At 48.7% G+C, this 17,382-nt stretch overlaps 1 protein-coding gene across 1 annotated transcript in view; it reads left to right on the plus strand.

The window, feature by feature from the left end:
* Window positions 1-17,382, plus strand: part of PLXNA4 (plexin A4) — a 568,109-nt gene that overhangs the window by 245,281 nt on the left and 305,446 nt on the right. Inside the window, exon 3 of the mRNA XM_026648894.2 lies at window positions 4,468-4,599. Within this exon, the coding sequence (XP_026504679.1) occupies window positions 4,468-4,599 (132 nt within the window). The remainder of the gene's footprint in view (window positions 1-4,467; window positions 4,600-17,382) is intronic.

The following is a 17,382-nucleotide window of genomic DNA, read 5'->3' on the forward strand; positions in this document are numbered from 1 at the left end:
CCACAGGGAGGCCCCACTGTGCACCAGCAAAAAAGTGAGTCCATGTGACCTCCCTCTAGCAAAGGGGCTCCCGCCAGGGAATGGGGTGCAAGGGGAAGGTAAGGGAGCCAGTTGTCTGTGAATAGGAAAGAGAGCCAATGAAGTCATTCCTCTAGACCAGGGTTTCTAAAATGTGGCCACTGGTGGATTTTTTTGCAGCCTCCTGGGCGGAGATGGGGGGCAGGGGAGGAAAGCAGCGGCCCCTCCCTGCAGCACCCAGCTCTTGCTCCTGGATGTGCCTCCTTGGTGTTTGCTGGTGCTGCCGGCAGGGATCGGCGCCCTGCACCGCACAGCCTCCTCGGGGGGCCAGTGTGCATGGCACTGGAGGACCCTGGGACTCTTCAGGTGGCTGGTGAGTTCCCGACCCACCGTCCCGGGGGCGGCAGGGCTTAGGCTTCAGCCCCTGTGGGTGGCAGGGCTCGAGCTTGGAAGAATTTTCAGAGCAGCCACCAGCAAGAGTTGGTGGCTGCACTCTGCGGCCAGCAACAAATGTGTCGTGAGAACCCCGGCCCTAGACAATAATAAATAACAGAAGGAGCAGACAGTGTTCAGTGCAGGAGTCTGTGATCTGACCACCTCCTGTAGGAGTTATTGAGAGTGACTCTGTCACCAGATCCATCAAGGTGACCAAGTGGCTGCAAATTCTTGAGTCTCTTCCAGTCTGCTCAATGGTTAGCGCTACTCTCTCGCTCTCCCTGAAGGCAGAGTGTGATCTGATGGGTGGAGCACAGGGCTGGGATCCAGGCACTCCTGACTCCGATGCCCTACTGACTTGCTATTTCATCTTGGGAAAGCCCTTTAACTGCTCCGTGCCTCAGTTTCTCCATCTATCAAATGAGGGTAAGAATTCTTTGCTGCCTGAGGACTGAGTTCAGTTTGTATGGCCCGACCATCTCTACTCTCTGTTCATGTCCTCGTTCCTGTGTCTGTCTCTCCTTGTGCCTCTCTCTCAGGTACAGCAGGGCTCTGCTCCATTCCCACCTATTATACACAATGACTCAGTGATTGATTTTCCTGGCTGAAAGATTGAGTTAAAAGAAACAAGCTCACAGCCTGTGTGTAAGGGAAGGAAACTGGTTGGTTTCTCAGTATTGTCAAGAGCCAGTGTCCTGTTGTTTCCTCTAGGGTGAGAGGAGAAAGCAGGAAGAGGGGAAGAAGGCCTGTTCTGTACTCAGTTGAGAGAGAGCGTGGGAGCTGGAAAGTGACTGACCTGGATCATTAAGTCCTGGTAGCCCTCGGCCTGCTTTAGTCAGCAGCAAATTGAGAACACGAGTGCAGAGCACCAAGCCGTTGTTCATTCATCCACTATCATATTCACTTTGGGCTTTGCCTTCCCTCCTTCCAGGAAGAGCCCGTTACTCCTCCTGAGTCACCGTGCAGGGGAGAAGCAGTGGCTGGGGCTTTCAGGCGTGCCAGCCCTTTGGTGGTTTGACTGGCGAAAGGTCCCATAGCTTTTGGCTACTGGCGAATGGAAGATTCGGTGAAATCAAATGGCAACAAATTCAAAACATAAAAGCAAATGCTTTTTTCACACAATGAGGAATTAGACTGTGGAACTCACTGCCACCGGATGCCGTTGAGGCCAAGAATAAACGAATAATATTCAAAGAAGGATCGGACATTTATCCGGATAGCAAGACTATGCAGAGTTATCGTAGTTAATGTTATGTTGGGAGGGATCTAAAACCTCCTGCGTCAGGGTTTAAGACCTTCTTGGGGGTGGCGGGCAGATTACCCCACATCTGCCTACTGTGGGGTTTCCTGCACCTTCCTCGGAAGCATCTGCTTAGCCCATGTCAGAGACAGAAGACTGAAGGAGATGGACTGTTGGTTTGATCCATTATGGCAATTCCAATGTTCCTAAAATCAGTGACCTCCATAGATCATAAGTGATATTCTACTCTGAGAGGAGACTAGCATCATAGGATGCCATGTTTGTGATGCGTAATTTCTATATCAAATGCGCTCGGTGGCAAGGAAAAAGCTCCCTGCCTTTCTAAGCATCTGTCTAGCTTCTTGCGTGGGACCCATTGCTGTGAGTGAATTGCATGCCTCCTCTTGTTTTTGTTGCCCCCTTTGCTCCCCTCCTGACCCACTTGTTTGTCTCACCCGCTTGAGTGTCTCACCCCCTTTCAGACTGCCAGCTCTTTGGGGGCGGGGCTGTCGTTTTCAATGTGTTTGTACAGCACCATGGGGCATCACCTAGTTGGCCTCTAGGTCCTATGGCCATATAAATGTTGACAGTAATAATAATGGTATCTGAACACCTTTTCTAACCTGACAGTCCTGCAAACTCCATTGGAGTTCTTTCCTTTCCAGGTTTCAAAGGGGTAGCCGTGTTAGTCTGTATCAGCAAAAACAATGAGGAGTCCTTGTGGCACCTTGGAGACTAACAAAGTTATTTGGGCATAAGCTTTCGTGGGCTAGAACCCGCTTCATCAGATGCATGGCGTGAAAAATACAGGAGCAGGTATAAATACATGAAAGGCGGGGGGTTGCTTTACCAAGTGTGAGGTCAGTCTAACGAGATAAATCAATTAACAGCAGGATACCAAGAGAGGAGAAATAACTTTTGAAGTGCTAAGAGAGTGGCCCATTACAGACAGTTGACAAGAAGGTGTGAGTAACAGTAGGGAGAAATTAGTAGTGGGGAAATTAAGTTTAGGTTTTGTAATGACCCAACCACTCCCAGTCTTTATTCAGGCCTAATCGGATGGTGTCCAGTTTGCAAATTAATTCCAGTTCTGCAGCTTCACGTTGGAGTCTGTTTTTGAAGTTTTGTTGTTGAAGAATTGCCACTTTTAGGTCTGTTATTGAGTGACCAGAGAGATTAAAGTGTTCTACTGGTTTTTGAATGTTATAATTCCTGACGTCAGATTTGTGTCCATTTATTCTTTTGCGTCGAGACTGTCCAGTTTGGCCAATGTACATGGCAGAGGGGCATTGCTGGCATTCCCAGCCATCATCACCAGTAACAAAGGGTTTGCAGGACATGCCCTAGATGAGACCTGGGCAACCCCCTGGGTTTGTCCAGAGGGCAATTCTACGCTGATGATGCAGCAGGAGGAAAGGAGTGCAGGTGTCCCTCCCATAGTTCTTTTGGGCCTGCAGAGAAAACATTGTGAAGGGACTGAAGCCAACAGCTCTGACACTGAACACACACAGAGCAGATTGGTTGAGTTAAGAAGCTGCTGTTATTACAGGGTCACTGTGGTTTTGCTACTTGGGAGGTTTGGTCTCGAATATCCAGCCCCACACGTCCAGCCTCACCCATCTGCATCCCCAGGTGGCCACTTTTAAAACCTCCCGCCCCCTCCAGATAAAATTGTCAGATCATAACATTTGGGTCGGGATGCTGTCTCTGTGTTAAGACTCGTGTCGCTATGTCTCCGTTCAGCCTTTTAAGACACTGGCATTTCAGTGTCCGTCACCGATGCTATGGTGATGGGCCCAACATGGGCACCTAGGCATGCAAGACAAGCCCATCCAAATAGAGAGTGCCCTGGAGCTAAACCTTGTGCCTGGGAGCCCATGATCTGTGCAGTCCCAGCTCCCCTCCAGTTTGGATAAGCACTGACTGGGCTTTGGGTAGGCAGGGGCACTGTCGTGTGCATGGTTCTGACTGTGATCCTATGTTGCAGGAGTGTGTGTATGGGGAATGGGGTGTGTGTGTGTGTGTAGGTAGTGGGCGTAGGTGTGTGCATATCGGGAGAGGGCTGCGGGCTGTGTGTGTGTGTTTGCTGGAGGAGTTTCTAAGCAGGTGCGGGCTTGCAGCTGGATCTGAATCACAATGTGCCGTTGAAATGACAGCCCTGTGGTGTTACAGGGCCTTATCTCAGTGCCTCATTTGCCAGTGGGGACTACGCCACGGGGAAGGAGTCCGTGGGCAACCCTGTCCTTGCCTTTCCTGTGCAGTACTCTCACTTTGGGGCCTGGGTGATGTGTAGGGATGGAGGCACATCGTGTGTGTGGATAGATTATCCCATGAAACCCAATGTCTGCAATTTCCTGTAGTGCCACCTGCTGGCTAAAGGAGAAATATCCGTTCACATGGAGATGTTCCATCCAATAGGAAACTTACTAAGGCATTATTTTACCTTTACCTCTGCTCCTCCATGCAAGCCCCACAGCTGGGAACATTGTGTGAGGTGAAATGTACCTAAGACCATCCTCACTGATTGTTACATAAATTATCCATCCCTCCAGGATGTCCTGGACAAAGGTTGGCTCCTAGTATTAGCCTTTGGCTGAGAATGCAAGGAACAAGACTAGCAATGTTTGGGCTGTGATGGCAGCTGCCCCTGGAGTGGTTTATGTTTCCATGGTGGAGTGGGCTACTAATTCATAGCCCACTGATTGGCTTGCAAACCCTGTGCCAGGAAGGGAAGACACTCATGTTCTCTCTCCCCATTTGTCCTTGCTTTGCAGATCCGCGTAGATGGCCCCACCAATAGCGCCCTGGAGTACGAGATCGTGCAGGTGGTGGACACCGGCCCCATATTACGGGATATGGTCTTTTCAATGGATCATGAGCACCTGTACATCATGTCTGAGAAGCAGGTAAGCCTCCCAGGTTGTTTGGGATGCTTTGAAAGCCTTTACTCTGTGGCTGGCCGACTGGCACCCGAATGTCTGAAGAGGTCCTGTGGGGGAAATCTCAGAACCAGCCACGCTGGAGGTGAAAGTTTAGGTGGAAGTTTATGTTGTGTTGTTATTTAAAGTACCAATAAAACCAGACATCAGGAAGGGGACAATTTGTCATCCAGGGTGGGAACTCCACCTGCTTCCAGCCACCTTCCCTTCCAGGCCGATGGAGGGGGCTTGCCTTGCTGGGTGTGGGAGATCGCTGCTGCGGTGTATTGTTGTTGAGAGTTCTAGGGGTTTATGTTGGGTGCCTGGGCACATCGGTAATTTCCCAGAGCTCTTGAAGTCCATTGTGCGTTATTAGGTTTTGGGGGTGGGGAAGTTGTATGAAGTTTTCTAATAGCTTAGGTCAGGGGCTTAACCAATCACAATCAGGGGAGTTGTGCAGGCTTGTAAAGTGCTTTGAGATCACCATCTGGAAGGCATGCGAGAGGGAAAATTTATCATTGATCCTTTGTGTGATAAAGGAACGCTCATGCCCTGCTTGCCACTAGATGGCTCTTAGTTGGACTGGAGATTGCCAGCAAGGCTGCCAGTGGGGCTAGGGTTGTCTGCATTCTGGGAGCCACTGACTCATTTCATGGAGGCCACCTCGCAGCCCTCAGATGGTAACAGTGACAACCTGCTGGCAAATCAACTGCCTGTAGGGCTCCCTAGTCCACTGCCAGTCACCTGTGAGATGCAAGTCCCTTTGGGTAGGACGTGCTTTGCTAATTCTTTCCACTCAGCGGAATTCCTTTTCAGTCTCCCCTCCTGCCCACTTCCCTACTTCCAGCCACTCAGGAGCCAGATACAGCATGTGCTTTGAAAGCCTCCCTTAGCCCTCACCCTGTCCCAGGGTCTCCAAAAGCCAACAGCCTCCTGGAGGGAGTAGACCTTCCTTCCTCTGGTACTTTCCAGCTCTCTCTTTCTCTCCCCCCTCCCTAGCAGCCTGACATCCACTTTCCTCACAAGCAAGTCCTCTTTATGTGGGAGCCCCTATCTTGGGCTACAAACTAGGGACTGAACCAGAGACCTTCTGAGCTGCTACTGTTTGAGCTAAACAGCCAAGCCACCATAACTGGTGCTGTAATACAATGGCTCTCAACCTTTCCAGACTACTGGACCCCTTCCAGGAGTCTGGTTTGTGTTGCGTACCCCCAATTACACCTCACTTAAAAACGACTTGCTTGCAAAATCAGACATAAAAATACAAAAGTGTCACAGCACACCATTACCGGCAAATTGCCGACTTTCTCATTTTTACCATGTAATTATAAAATAATTATAAAATATAAATATTGTACTTAAATGTTGTCAATATTTGCAGTGTTATTGTAGCCATGTTGGTTCCAGGATATTAGAAAACAAGGTGAGAGACAAGCTTTCAAGCTACACAGAGCTCTTCTTCAGGTCGGAGAAAGGTGCTCAGAGGGTCACAGATAAATACAGCCTTGAACAGATTGTTTAGCATAAGTAGTTAGCACCTATTCAAGGGACCAGACAAGGTACAGTGGCCTGTTAACACCTCTGCAGTCATAGGACAAAAAGGGAAGGTTAGTGGGTTACAGATTGTTGCAATAAGCCATAAATCCAGTATCATTATTAAGTCCATGATTTTTAGTGTCTTGTGAAGTTATGAATTTAAGCTCCCAGGCTCATGTTTTGAAGGTGTTGTTCAGGGTTCCTTGGAGGATGAGGACTGAGAGGTCAGCTACAGAGTGATCGCTTTATCAAATGTGTTCGCCCACGGGTAATATAGTGTTCTTGTCTTTTCTCATTTTTCTGTGTGAGTTTATTTGAGAGCGTATTGATTGCCTGGTTTCACCCACATAGTTGTTATTGCGGCATTTTCTGCACTGAATGAGGTACATCTCATGTTGTAATAGGCATGGGTAGGACCCATGGATGTTGAAAGGTGTGTTGTGGGGGGTTATTGATCATGGTAGCAATGGAGATATGTGTACAGGTTTTACATCTGTTCTGGCAGGGTGAGTTGGTGGGTCATGATCTCTGGGGAGCTTGCTTCTGATGATGAGCTTGGAGAGGTTGTCTGAAGGCCAGAAGAGGGAGATTGGGAAAGATTTCTTTCAGGATGTGGTCCCCATCGACTATGGGTTGTAGTCGTTTAATGATGCATCACATGGGTTGCATGTCTCATTGATGTTTTTTCTCATTTTTTGTCAGACTTTGAAAGTCAAAGATAATGTGGCTGAAATGTTGTCCAGCTGTGCTACCTAGCTCATGACAGTTCCATATGACACAGAGCCATATGACACATGGCTAAACTGGAGCTAAACAAGGTGAAGTGGCCTGTTTAGGGATACTAGGTGGTGGTAGGGCTGGGAATAGAACCCAGGAGTCCTGGCCCTCAACTGTATCAAACCGCTTTTCCTGTCTTACAATACTGAGGGTGGCCAAGCTATCGGGGGTAGCCAACAGAGCCCAGGGTGTTTTTATTTTACATATGATCTGATTTGGTGAAACATTCAAAGCAACATAAGCCAGTGCCTGTCCCTGATGCTATCTGTAGGGCAGCCAGCCATGCTGATGACAGCATAACTACCCTGTTAGTAAGGATGTTCCCTATATGCTCATGATATCTTGCACTTCAGGTGCTGAATTGAATTAGCATTTGCAAGGGCTGGGCAGAGAGAGGGGTGGGGTGGGGGCTGAGAGCAATTCCTGTGGCTGTGGTGGGTATTTGTTTTTCATAGAGATTCCCAGGATACTATTAATTGTGCTGCATATAAACTGCCTGGGTTGTGCCCACAAAGTGCTCCTGGTGTCTTCAGGCCTGTGCAGAACCGGAGGTGAGATTTCTCCCCGAGAGTAAGGGGGAAAATGGGCCCAACCACGTAAGCTGACATTTCCTAGGGTTACCATATTTCCACAATCAAAAAAGAGGACACTGGGGGGGGGAGCCCTGCTCTAGCCCCACCCCCACCCTGCCCCGCCCCCATCCACTCCCTCCCACTTCCCACCCCCTGATTGCCCCCCTCAGAACCCCCAACCCCCCTCCTGCTCCTTGTCCCCTGACTGCCCCCTCCTGGGACCCCTGCTCCTAACTGCCCTCCAGAACCCCACCCTCTACCTAAGCCTCCCTGTTCCTTGTCCCCTAACTGCCCCCTCCTGAGACCCCCCCACCCTAACTGCACCCCTAGGACCCTACCCCCTACCTGTACCCTGACTGCCCAAAACCTTATCCACACCCCCAGACAGACCCCCCCTGAACTCCCGACCCATCCAACCCTGCTCCCTGTCTCTTGACTGCCCCCTCCAGAACCTCCCTGCCCCTTCTCCGACCCTCTGGCCCCCTTACCGTGCCGCTCAGAGTGCTGCGGAGCGGCGCGCAGGGCAGCAGGGGAGGGTGAGCAGGGGGAGGAGCTCCAGACTGCCGGAGGCCCGATGCGAACGGCTGGCCGGCGATCTGCAAATGCAGGGAGGGAGAGAGAGGAGGGGAGTGATTTCAAGCTGCAGGGGAGAGGAGGGGAAAGCGGAGGAGGGGCTCTGGCTGTCAGAGCCCCGTGCGAGTGGCAGGATCCGGCCGGCTGCCCTGTCAGCCGCGCGCGCTCTGCTTGGGGGGGGGGGGAAGTCCGGACATTTACAAATTCCCCCCGGACGCTATTTTTAACTCAAAAAAGCCGGACATGTCTGGGAGAATCCGGACGAATGGTAACCCTAACATTTCCAAGCCTGGTTGGGGGTTGCATGCTCAGCTAATGGCCAGATTTATAAACTCAACTCCATCCCTAAACGTTCCCTGGCAACGCGTGACAGCATGCGCGTGAGCGCCAATGCCAGGGCTAGGTTCCCACTCAGGTCATTACTTCCTGCCTCCCCAAATCCCCTGGCGGCTGTAGTTGGGGGTAGTATTCCTCTTCACGGCCTGTCCTGAACTGTTCCGCAGTGTTGCTGTGTGCGGTAAGGCCCTGATCCAGTCCCGCACTTAGACACACGTTTAATGTTAAGCACATGAATAGCCCCTGGTCTCCTCCTGTGCTTCAAGTTAAACACCGCTTAAGTGCTTTGCAGGATCGGGGCCATGGTGCTCAGCCCTGACATTCCGGGGGCAGCTGCAGATCATGGGTGGGTGAAGTGATTCCTCTCCATATAAAACACGTTGAGATCCTATAGGATGAAAAACCCTTTAAGAACAGGATCTTCTTATTTTGGAACTGAAAACAGCTCAGGATCTACGGAGCGATGCTAAACGAGAGCCAGTCGTTCAGAAGAGCCTGTGTCTTATGGCCTGGACTTAAAGTCCCGCCGCTTGTGGGAGATTCTAGCTTTGCTGGCTGACATGTGATTCTGGGGTTAAAGGCGAACCGCAAAGCTTTAGAAAAGAAAAGAGAAGTTAGTCATGTTATCCTCCCACCTCCTGCCAGTGCCAGGGGCCGAGCTGGACAGGGGACCTAAGGGAGATACTTGTCCCAAGGTAGCTAATCTGCTCCAGCCCCCCATGGAGACATGCGGCCCCATTCTCCGGGGCTCAGAGCAGTGCAGCCCTGAGAGTCCCTGTTTCCCAGCCCCTTGCTCTATTAGACGGTGCTCCGAGAAGGCCCCACCAGTATGCCCATGTGCTATCACAGCCCCTAATTGTCTTTCTTTTCAGTGTGCGGTTGGGCTTTTTGTGGGGGCGGGGAGGTAGGTGGCTAAATGACAACAGTGCCATGTGCTGCCTAGATTCAAAGTCAAGAGCGGGCGTGGCTCCAAGCCTGCCTTCTGTGACCAGTACCAGCACGTTCCTTTCAAGCAGCAACTCTGTATGCTCAGACGTGACAACCAGGACTTGGCGGCACGGTCGGAGGCACCTGTGGGCTTAGGAATGGGGATGCAGCAGAAGGGTTCCACTCTATATAAATATAAATAGGGAGAGAGTGATAGAGAGAGGGAGATTGATTTGTAACCAAAAGATCAAGGAGAGACGCAAAGGCTCCATTATTTCGCCAAGATGCAGCTGTATAATAAAGCAGTGAAAACATATGTTTCAAGTGCCTGTCCCTGGAGTGGGTAGGATTGGTGTGTATGGCAGATCTGTCATGATTTATCATGAAATCTGCCATTTAGTCTAAGGATTCACAAAGGGCACCGAGTGACTTATGATCGGGGTGACTGCTTCTCCCTGAATGGGAGGCGTTGTGAGGTGCTGACAGGAAAGCTGCTGCTCAAAGGTGTCATTTCCTCACTTATCTGTCTTGATGACACTTCCCCCCACCTCCAACTCCTCCATCAGTTTGGCAGGTTTTTATCAGCAATTTCAGTGTGTGGAGACATTCCCCCGCGGTGACTGGAATTTCGGTACATGAGAGTCAGTCTTTCTCTCACATACACACACACACAGAGACATACACCCACATGGCCTGATTCTGCACCGCCTTGTGCACTCATTTATGCCTGCGCAAAGTGGGCGTAAAGTGCCTTCAGACCAGAATAGGAGCGATACAAGGCAGTGGGGAATCAGGCTCACAGAACCTCTTACATCTCTCCCGCTTCTTCTCCCACTTCCAGCTAGCTCACTTCCTTCCTCAAGCCCCTTCAATGCCTTCCTTTCTCCTTCTGCATTAAGGCCCTGATCCTATGAGCTGCTCCCCATGGATGGACCCCTGCTCAGAGCCCTATTGACTTACAGGGTGTTCATAGGGGGCTGTCTGCATGGAGTAGCTTGCAAGATTGGGACCCTAGTCCAAATGCCTCATCGTCTCTTTAGCTCTATCCCTGCCTATATCCAATCTCTCGTTTCCTCTCCGTTTCACTGCCCACTTCTGATCTTGGTACTGTAGGGTTTACTTGAGGCAGCCTCCCGTCCCCCACACACCTCCATTCTGCCCTTTTCTGTGAGCCATCTCTGTGCTGATCTGCTTGCTGAGGATGTCTCCACACCTCCTTCAAGCGGAAGTGTTCAGGTGATGGTGTGATCTAGCAGTTTGAGCCCAGGACTGGGAGCCAGGCACTCTTGGGTTCTAATCTGGGTTGTCACACTGAGCTCAGGCATGTTATTTGAAAGGAGACAGTGAAGCCAAAAATCCTATTGCCATATCAGTGTTGCCGACTCTTGTGAGGCTCACGATATTTGGTATTGTTTCATAAAGCCCCAACCTCCTGGAGTCATGTGATTACATGATAATCTCAGCTTTCTTTTTAAATAGAAATTACATCTGTAGCCATCAAGTTCACAGAGAAGGGCTGGGAAACATGAAACCTAAGGGTTCAAAACCCAGAAGACCAATAACAAGAACCCTACATTTATTAATGTTCAAAGCTCATGATTTTTGAATCAGTCTCATGATTGGGGGAAGGGAGCTGATTCATGATTTTTGAACAGTAGTGGTTGGCAAATACTGCATTCTGAGAACATTGTACTTATTGTTGCCAAAAGTAACCTCTATATGACAAGAAAATGGAGAGGGTGTTTTTCCCCCCCTGTATTTTTTAAAATTTGTTTACTTGGTGCATTTGAGTCAATTTCACTCTTGAAATTTCACTTCCTGTCTCATGCACTATTCGGATGACATTACTCTAATGCATTGCTCTGGGAGCAGCTCACTTGCAATTGGCTGTTGTTCTTTGAAACAGCCTTTGCACATCCCCCCTCTTAGGAATGGCACATGTCAAGAGTGGGACTCTGCAGAGGTCAGCCCGAAGAACTCTGATTACTGGTGGGTAACCTCTATTTGACCGCCAGCAGCAGCAGCAGCAAAGCTGAAGTTAAAATGGTTGCAGACAGGAATGTGTGGGTGGGAGGTAGGTGTCTGGGCTGCGCCAGGGCTGATGTATTCGCCTAGGATCTTCTAAATATTGGCACAGCAGTATGAGATACTCATATAAAATATGTTTTTAAAGGAATTTAACAAAATCACTGAGGTGGTACTAGAGAAAGGATGCTCTGTCTGAAAACAGATTTATTAAAAGTATGCAGCGTTGTTGTAGCCATGTTGGTCCCAGGATATTAGAGAGACAAGGTGGGTGAGGTAATATTTTTTATTGGACCAACTTCTGTATCTTGAACCTCTTGGTTTCTGCTTCCCAATCAGCAAAATAGGGAAGGTTGATACTTACCTGCCTCATGAGATGTATTAATACCACTGAGTCATTACAGCCAATAGAATAGCTGCATGCAAATTAGCTGTAGAGGATAAGGTGGTGATTGATTGAGTAACTTCTGATGTCACAATGTCCCCTCACTTGAGTTAACTGAGGGCTGGTCTACACCCAGCCGCTAGTTCGGCGGCTGGGGATCGAAGTTCTGGGTTCGACTTATCGCGTCTGGTTTGGACGCGATAAGTCGAACCAGGAAGTGCTCGCCGTCGACTGCGGTACTCCAGCTCGGCGAGAGGAGTACCGCGGAGTCGACGGGGAGCCTGCCTGCCGTGTGTGGACCGCGTCTGAACCGCGGTAAGTTCGAACTAAGGTATGTCGACTTCAGCTACGTTATTCACGTAGCTGAAGTTGCGTACCTTAGTTCGACTTGGGGGGTTAGTGTAGACCAGGCCTGAGATGTTGATCTGCACCATATAGCCTATTAGTTTCTTCATTAATTAGTTTCTTCAAATATAGCCTATGCATAAGATTTCAAGTATTTTTAACTATATGGAATGTTTCTAGTTTCTTGGCCTACAACAGCTGGCAAATCGTGTCTACCCTGAATCACAGTACGGATTCAGGGCTGGAAGATCAACTATAGATATGATATTTTCTCTGTGTCAACTCCAAGAAAAGTGCAGAGAGCAAAACTGACCATTGTACATCGCCTTTGTGGACCTAACCAAAGCATTTGACACAATCAGCAGAGCAGGTCTGTTTGCAATACTAGAAAAGATAGGATGCTCACCAACTCTGTTGAATCTTATATGTTCATTCCACAACAACATGAGAGCAACTGTCCAGTTTGACAGGTCCACTTCAGACAGCTTTGAGATGAAAAACGGAGTGAAGCAAGGATGTGTTCTTGCCCCTACACTCTTTGGAATCTTCTTCTCGGTACTCTTGAACTGTGTGTTTAAGGACCTGAAAGATGCAATGTATCTCCACACAAGATCAGATGGGAAACTCTTCAACCTGTCCTGACTTAAGTCAAAGACCAAAGTCAGAAAGGTGCTAATCAGGGAACTTCTGTTCGCTGATGATGCTGTCCTCGTAGCCCACAATGAAGAACTACTACAAGAACTCATGGACTGCCTTTCAAGTGCCTGTCGGGCATTTGCTCTCACCATCAGCATCAAGAAAATGGTTGTATCAGGACAGAGGGTTCCACAAGATCCTTCAATTACCTTAAATGCAAACCAGCTAGTAGTCCAGACATTCAGCTGTTTAGATTCAACAGTGACCACCAACCTTTCACTGGATGAAGAACTAAATGTTCTCATTGGAAAGGCTGCCACCACCTTCAGCAGACTGACCCAAAGCTGACCATTAAGACCAAAATGCTAGTGTACCAAGCCTGCGTCCTCACCACTCTCATGTATGGTAGGGAAACATGGACAACTTATGCTCCTCAGGAGAAAAGGTTGAACAGTTTCCACCTACCCTGTTTACGCCGCATACTCAACACCAAATGGCAGGATAAAGTTACAAACACAGAGGTTCTTCAAAGGGCAAATTTACCAAGTGTGACAGCCCTGATCAAGCAAAGACGACTGCGCTGGCTGGGCCATCTGAGTAAGTTGGAAGATGGATGCATACCCAAGGACATGCTATACGGGAAGCTATCAGAGGGAACAAGAACAACAGGACATCCCAAGCTTCGCTAGAAAGACACATGCAAGTGAGATATGAAGGAATTTGGAATTGATCCTGACCAATGGGAAGTCTTGGCAAGTGATCGTAACAAGTGGCGCCATCGTCTCCATCAGGGTATCAAAGTCCATGACAGAAGCTGGCTCCTACAGCTTGAGGAGAAAAGAGCCTGTAGTAAGCAAGCAGCTTCCAGCCAAGATATAGACATTTGCAATAACTGCCAAAGATCATGCAAATCTCGGATTGGACTATTCAATCACATGAGACCCTGCAAACCATCTACATCATACGCTGCAATTCCCACCGTCTCTCGCAGACGAAACGATGCCAACAAATGGAAAGTTTGAAATGTGTGAGTTATTCCATATATGCTAATCCCAGGTGTTCCAAAATCACTAGTCAGTGCCCGGAAATAACAAGATTGGCTTAAAAATCATAAGATTTTTTTTTTTTTTAATTGGATTTCTTTTTATTTGCATTCTGGTTTCTGAGTCCTTAGATTACACTCGGGTCACATTTCCCAGTTCTCCACAGGCATGAGGCCTAGAAATGTACTTATTTTAAAAATGAAAGCTGAGATTCTCCTATTATCCCATGACTCTGGGAGCTGATGTTTTAAGAAAAAAAAATCAAATATCACAAAGCTTGTGATAAAATCCGAAGGAGGGAGAGATGTTCTTTCTGTAATTGGGTAGATCTGCTCCCAGCCCAGGCCAGAAACAATAGACAAGGGGGTAGGAGGTGAAAGTTCCCTGAAGATTTTCAGTACCTGGGAAATGGTTTGAGTTTGGTCCCACTTTTCAGCAAAGGTTTGGTGTGATTTGTGTGATCTCTGACTCTTTTCTTCTGTCCCTACCAGTCCCAGCCGTAATGCTTAGCGATCCGTTAAGTGCTAACTCTCAGCCTTCCCCTGCCCTCCCCTTTGCCTCATTAAGTATCTGTTCAATTAGATCAGGTGGATCCCTTCAAAGAAATGACACAGTCAGCACCACACTGGCCTAGCGCTAAGCTGGAAAGGGGAAAGGCACCGGGTGTGTGTGTGCGTGTGTAGATCAAGCCTGCCTGTATTTCTCGGCCAAGAATGATAAAAGCTCTCTGGCCCAAAGGCAAAACGGCAGCATATTGAGCTGCTGACTTCTTGAAATAATTTCTTTATCAGCACAATGCATATTATGGCAAAGAGTCATAATTTAGCCTGGTTTTAACTCTTCTGCTGCCAGCATGCAGACATCGAAGGAACAGCCAGTGCTTCGGTGTTCCCTGGGCTGTGCTGCCTGCTCCGTTTCGGAGCCTGGATGGGGCTGAGTACGGGTGTCATGGGCAGCGGGCAGAGGGAGTTGAGATGCACAGACGATCCCATTCAAAGGAGGAGAAGAGATTCCAGTGGCTGTTGGGTCATGTTTCTCTGTTCCGTCCTGCCGGGCAGCATTTGGGTTTGGAATTTCATCGCTGTGTTTGGAGGCCTCATCTGTAGCCTTTTTGCGCCTGGATGTAGCTCTTTGTTGCCATGGGAATGCTTTTTCAAGCAAATTTGGTGCTGAGGAAAAGGGATGGATTGAAGTTCTCTATTTATTCATGGATCTGGTATTATTAGACATGGTGTACTGGAAGGAAGGCTGGTCTTGTGGTTAGAGGACCAGACAGGGCCTCAGGAGATCTGGGTTTCATTCCTGGTTGTGTCACAAACTTCTTGTGTGACCTTGAACAAGTCTCTGTGTGTGTCAGTTACCTGTGTGTAAAGTGGGCAAAAGGGCACTCTCTTAGCTCACAGATGGGGAAATGAACTCCATTAATGATTAGAGGGTTCCCATGTTGTACAGGGTTGAGGGCTAGATATCTACACAGATAATGTGCAAGGGGAGGTTAAAAATCATGATGGTCTTAATGGAACTGAGGTCTAACAGAAGAGCAATGGACCATCAAGGAACTCCTGTTACATGAAGGGATGTAGGTGATCCATCTCCACTTCTTTCTGCCATCTGCTAAAACACAAAATGAGTTACACCTAGCAAGAGACATAAAAGGCAATCAGAAAAGCTTTTATAAATACATTAGGAGCAAGAGAAAGACAAGGAAAATTGTAGGTCCTCTGTTTAGCAGGGAAGAAGAGCTAATAACTGATGACATCAAAGAAAGCTGAGGTGTTTAATGCCTATTTTGAATCAGTATTCATCAAAAAGATAAATTGTGACCAGATACTTAACACAATTAATATTAACAACAAGGGGGAAGGAACAGAAGCCAGAATAGGGGAAGAACAGGTTAAAGAATATTTAGATAAGTTAGATGTATTCAAGTCTGCAGGGCCTAATGAAATTCATCCTAGGGTACATAAGGAAATAGCTAAAGCAATATCTGAACATTTAGATCTGGTTTACACTGGGGGGGATCGATTTAAGTTATGCAACTTCAGCTACGTGAATAATGTAGCTGAAGTCAGTGTACTTAGATCTACTCACCGCGGTGTCCTCACTGCGGTGAGTCGACTGCTGACGCTCCCCCATTGACTCCGCCTGCGCCTCTCGCCCTGGTGGAGTACCGGAGTCGATGGGAGAGTGCTCGGCAGTCGATTTATTGTGTCTAGATTCGACGCGATAAATCGACCCCCGCTGGATCGATCGCTGCCCTTCGATCCAGTGGGTAATGTAGACAAGCCCTAAGTGACTATCTTTGAGAACTCATGGAACATAGGTGAGCTCCCAGAGAACTAGGACACGGTAAACATAGCACCTCTCTTTAAAAAGGGGAACAAAGAGTCTCCAGGGTATTATAGACCGTCAGCCTAACTTCGATCCCTAGAAAGATACTGGAACAAATGATGAATCAGTCTGTAAGCACCTAGAGAATAATAGGGTTGTAAGGAACAGCCAGCAGGGATTTGTCAAAGATTTGTCAAAATCATGCCAAACCTCCCTAATTTCCTTCTTTCAGAGGCGGATTAGCCAATGGGCCCATGGGGCCCATGCTCAGGGCCCCCAGCCAATTGAGGGCCCCCGGAAAAAGGGTGCTGCAGCAGAAATCCGCCGCAAGGCAGCAGAAACCCGGACCCCTGGCAGTGGGCAGGGGAATCCCCAGTGCCCTGACCCTGGTCCCCAGCAGAAGCGCCGGGTGCGTGGGGTGGGGGAAGCCCTAGTGCCCGGGCCCCCCACTGCAACCCTTGGGACTGGAGGAGCTCTCACTCCCCCTGCGGCCCCGGGACTATGGCAGGGGAACAGAGCTTCTTCGGTCTTGGGGTCGCAGTGGAAGGGAGCACCAGAAAGGATCCAATGGGGGTGGGGCTTCAGTGGGGGGGCGGAATGGGGTGGGACTGTAGGCGAAACAGGGGCGGGTCCGCTGGGGAAGGGGTGAAATGAGGTGGGGCCATAGGCGGGGCTGCAGGCAGAAGGGGTGGAACGGGGGTGGGACCGTAGGTGGAAGTTCTGGAGCCGGGGCCCCCCCACTTGCTCTGGCTCAGGGCCCCAAGAGACCTTAATTTGCTTCTGCCTTCTTTGATAGGGTTACTGACCTAGTGGATGGGGGCAAGCTGTAGACAGGCTATATCTTCATTTTAGTGAGGCTTTTGACACAGTCCCACATGACATTCTCATAAGCACATTAGAGAAATGTGGTCTGGATGAAATTAATATAAGGTGGGTGCATAACTGTTTTAGAGACTGTGCTCAGAGTAGTTATCGATCGTTCTCTGTCAAACTGGGAGGGCGTATCCAGTGAGGTCCTGCAGGGGTCAGTCCTGGGTCTGGTGCTATTCAAAATGTTCACTAATGATTTGAATAATGAAATGGAGAGTATGTTTATAAAATTTGCAGATGACACCAAGCAGGGAGGGGTTGCAGGCACTTTAAAGGATAACATTAGAAATCAAAATGATCTTGACAAATTGGAGAACTGGTCTGAAATCAACAAGATGAAATTCAGTAAAGATAAGTGGAAACTGATACATTTAGTAATTAAAAATCAAATGCACAACTACAAAATGGGGAACAG

This window comes from Terrapene carolina, unplaced genomic scaffold, assembly GCF_002925995.2.
Source record: "Terrapene carolina triunguis isolate 2854851 unplaced genomic scaffold, T_m_triunguis-2.0 Scaffold68, whole genome shotgun sequence".
In the NCBI taxonomy this organism is placed as follows: domain Eukaryota; kingdom Metazoa; phylum Chordata; order Testudines; family Emydidae; genus Terrapene; species Terrapene triunguis.